Genomic DNA, 2,500 nt, shown 5'->3' with positions numbered 1-2,500 from the left:
CCTCATCTCTCTCTCTCCCCTCCCTTTCGGCCCCTTCTTTTTCTCCCTTCCCTCTCGGCTCCCTCTCCCCCGCGGCCTCCCCGAGCCGAGGCAACTCGCTCCCCGATGGTTGATTCTGGTGGGCGGCCGCGGGGAGTAGGCCTACTAACCCCCCCCCCTCCCCCGCTGATGAGGAGGCGCCGTCCCTCGTGCCCATTCACGCCGTTTTACATCTTTAGTTTGGGCGCTTCTGGAAGGTGCACAGACACAAGGGCAAGAGGAGAACCGCGTCGGGGGAACCAGAGGACAAAAATTCGTGACACAGGTATGACTGATCTAAAACAACACGGAATCGTTTCGCACGCATGTGCTATTCGTCTATCGAGGCATTCTTACTAGTTCTTTAGTCTGCAAAATATGTATTTGGCCTTTGTTGCAAGGTTAAAATACTCACCGACTTTGTGGCAGCCTGGAGTCTGCCACGAGTGCTTCAGGGCGGCGGTGGAGGCGACGAGGCAGGTCACCAACACTACCAAAACCTTCAGCATCACACCGCTCCTGCAACGGAAAAAATTCCAGTCTCAGCCTTTTCATCAAAGCGGATGCACTGTACAGCAAGCTACTGAGAGATGCGGAACCTTTCCCCTGATTGCCGCTAGTAGTCGGTGCTGTAGCTCTTCTCTGATTATTTCACCTGACAAATTGCAAGGGAATGAAATGCCTCTACCATTCCACCCTAATTGATTTACTTAGTGTAGCTCCAAAAAGGGAAATTGTTTCCGGGAATTTCTGTTGTCCCCAGGAATCTCTTCAAAATGAAAGCATTTCCCGACCTGTTAAATCAAGGCATAATTACGTCAAGGTTAATTTTTCACTAAATAGGGATATCAGAAAAAAACATGATTGTTGGATAAGAGAAAAATTTTTGTCAGTCCCTGAGTCCACCTGTGCTTATTCAGTTCCACTATGGGTATATAGTGTTTCTCAAGTGGAACGTGTAACTCCTGAGTTAAACGAGCAATTTACTTCGGAATTGAAATGACGGTATTTCATGTCTGAATATCTTGAATATCGATTGTTCCCGCTGCGCTTTGAAAATGAATTTCCAGTCGTGTTTTATATCATAATCATTCCCAATTCAGACTCAAGGTAATAAGTCTTGAAAAAAATACAAAGCTGGCACCTTCTTGGTCTCTCGCTCTGTACGTGAGACACACACACACCCTTAGTTACTATACCTGAATATCAAAGCATTTTGCCGTTGATTAAGCCTCTGGAAGTTGCATGCTCTTGGTTATTATCGGTTGCTAACCAAGTATTCCATGCAACAACCCGATCGATGCTCATAAAAAGGAAATGCAATTAGTCAAAGATTTACTGCTACCAGAGCTAGTAGAGAACGGTCCTCAAAACCTCTCCTAAAGCTACCAGAAGCAGCATCCAATGCCAAGTCCCGTTTTTCTCTCTTAATATCCCAAAAGTGTCAACTTCTGTTAATCGTTCACAAAACTGACATTTGCGTTCCCTCGCGATGAGAGATTTTGCTTACTCTTATTCTCATGCTGGTAAAAATAACCTTCTTTCTGTTTCTTAACAGTAGGAACACTATGCCTGAGTAGCGTTTTAATGTTTCTTATTATCAAAGGCAAAGCGTCTAAAAACAGCCAGGGAAAGGAAGCTGTTTGAAAAGTCCGCGTCAGTTTTAATTCAGGGTTTCGTTTTTCACATTCTTTTTTCTTTCTTTCTTTTTCATCTTTCTTCCTTTTTATTTCGTCTTTGATGGAGTTTGATCAAACAAAGTTATGTTAGGAGAGAGACTTTGAGCTGCTCAGTCTCGATTTGTAATCTTATAATCATGTTACTTAAGTATATCAAAAAGGTAAGACAGAAAAACAATTCCATAAAGTTATATTAAAGACTGCAGAATTAGTTCCCCTTCCTGTATGTCTTTCCCTTAATTGTGTTTGTAAATACGATAGTTTCTGAATTACGAAAAGGCCTTAAATGATTACGTCACTTTAGTCACCAGCTGACATGCATGAAATATGGATGATACACACATTTCCTAATTGCGAGATAGGAACACATTATTAGCCACCAGAAACCTCAATAGTCATTTACGAAATTAATGAACGCCATCTCAGCCACGAACTTTGGACTAAAATGGAAACCCTGAGCCTCGCACCGCCTCTCCTGACAGTCCCATACAACGGTCCGCCAACAGTAAAACGGCGGAAACAACAGAGGATGAGGCGTCGAGATTCCTCTTGACGCGGGCGGACCGGCGCTCTTGTTCGAGCATCACGAGCCCCCGACGCGCGGTCCAGGAGCTGTCGCGTCGCACAAACACTTGACGTGCGTCCGAGGGTTTACTTGGTTCAGCTCTCGCGTGCTCACAGCTCCCACTGTTTGCCCTCCAGGTTAGCGCTTCCTTGCCTTGTTAGCATTTGGAATCCAGCATTCCCTGGTTTTACATAATAAGTCACTTTGAATTTCTCATAATCCTCGGAAATAGACTTTT

At 44.5% G+C, this 2,500-nt stretch overlaps 1 protein-coding gene across 1 annotated transcript in view; it reads right to left on the bottom strand.

Annotated features, from left to right (window-relative positions):
- Gpa2 (Glycoprotein hormone alpha 2) overlaps positions 1 to 2,500 on the bottom strand; it is a 132,886-nt gene that overhangs the window by 72,673 nt on the left and 57,713 nt on the right. The window contains exon 2 of the mRNA XM_043011451.2: positions 434 to 537. Within this exon, the coding sequence (XP_042867385.1) occupies positions 434 to 527 (94 nt within the window). The 5' untranslated portion in view covers positions 528 to 537. The remainder of the gene's footprint in view (positions 1 to 433; positions 538 to 2,500) is intronic.

This window comes from Penaeus japonicus, unplaced genomic scaffold, assembly GCF_977035675.1.
Source record: "Penaeus japonicus unplaced genomic scaffold, GWHDUDI00000001_assembly GWHDUDI00000032, whole genome shotgun sequence".
NCBI lineage: Eukaryota > Metazoa > Arthropoda > Malacostraca > Decapoda > Penaeidae > Penaeus > Penaeus japonicus.
This window is presented reverse-complemented; position numbering and strand designations above follow the sequence as displayed.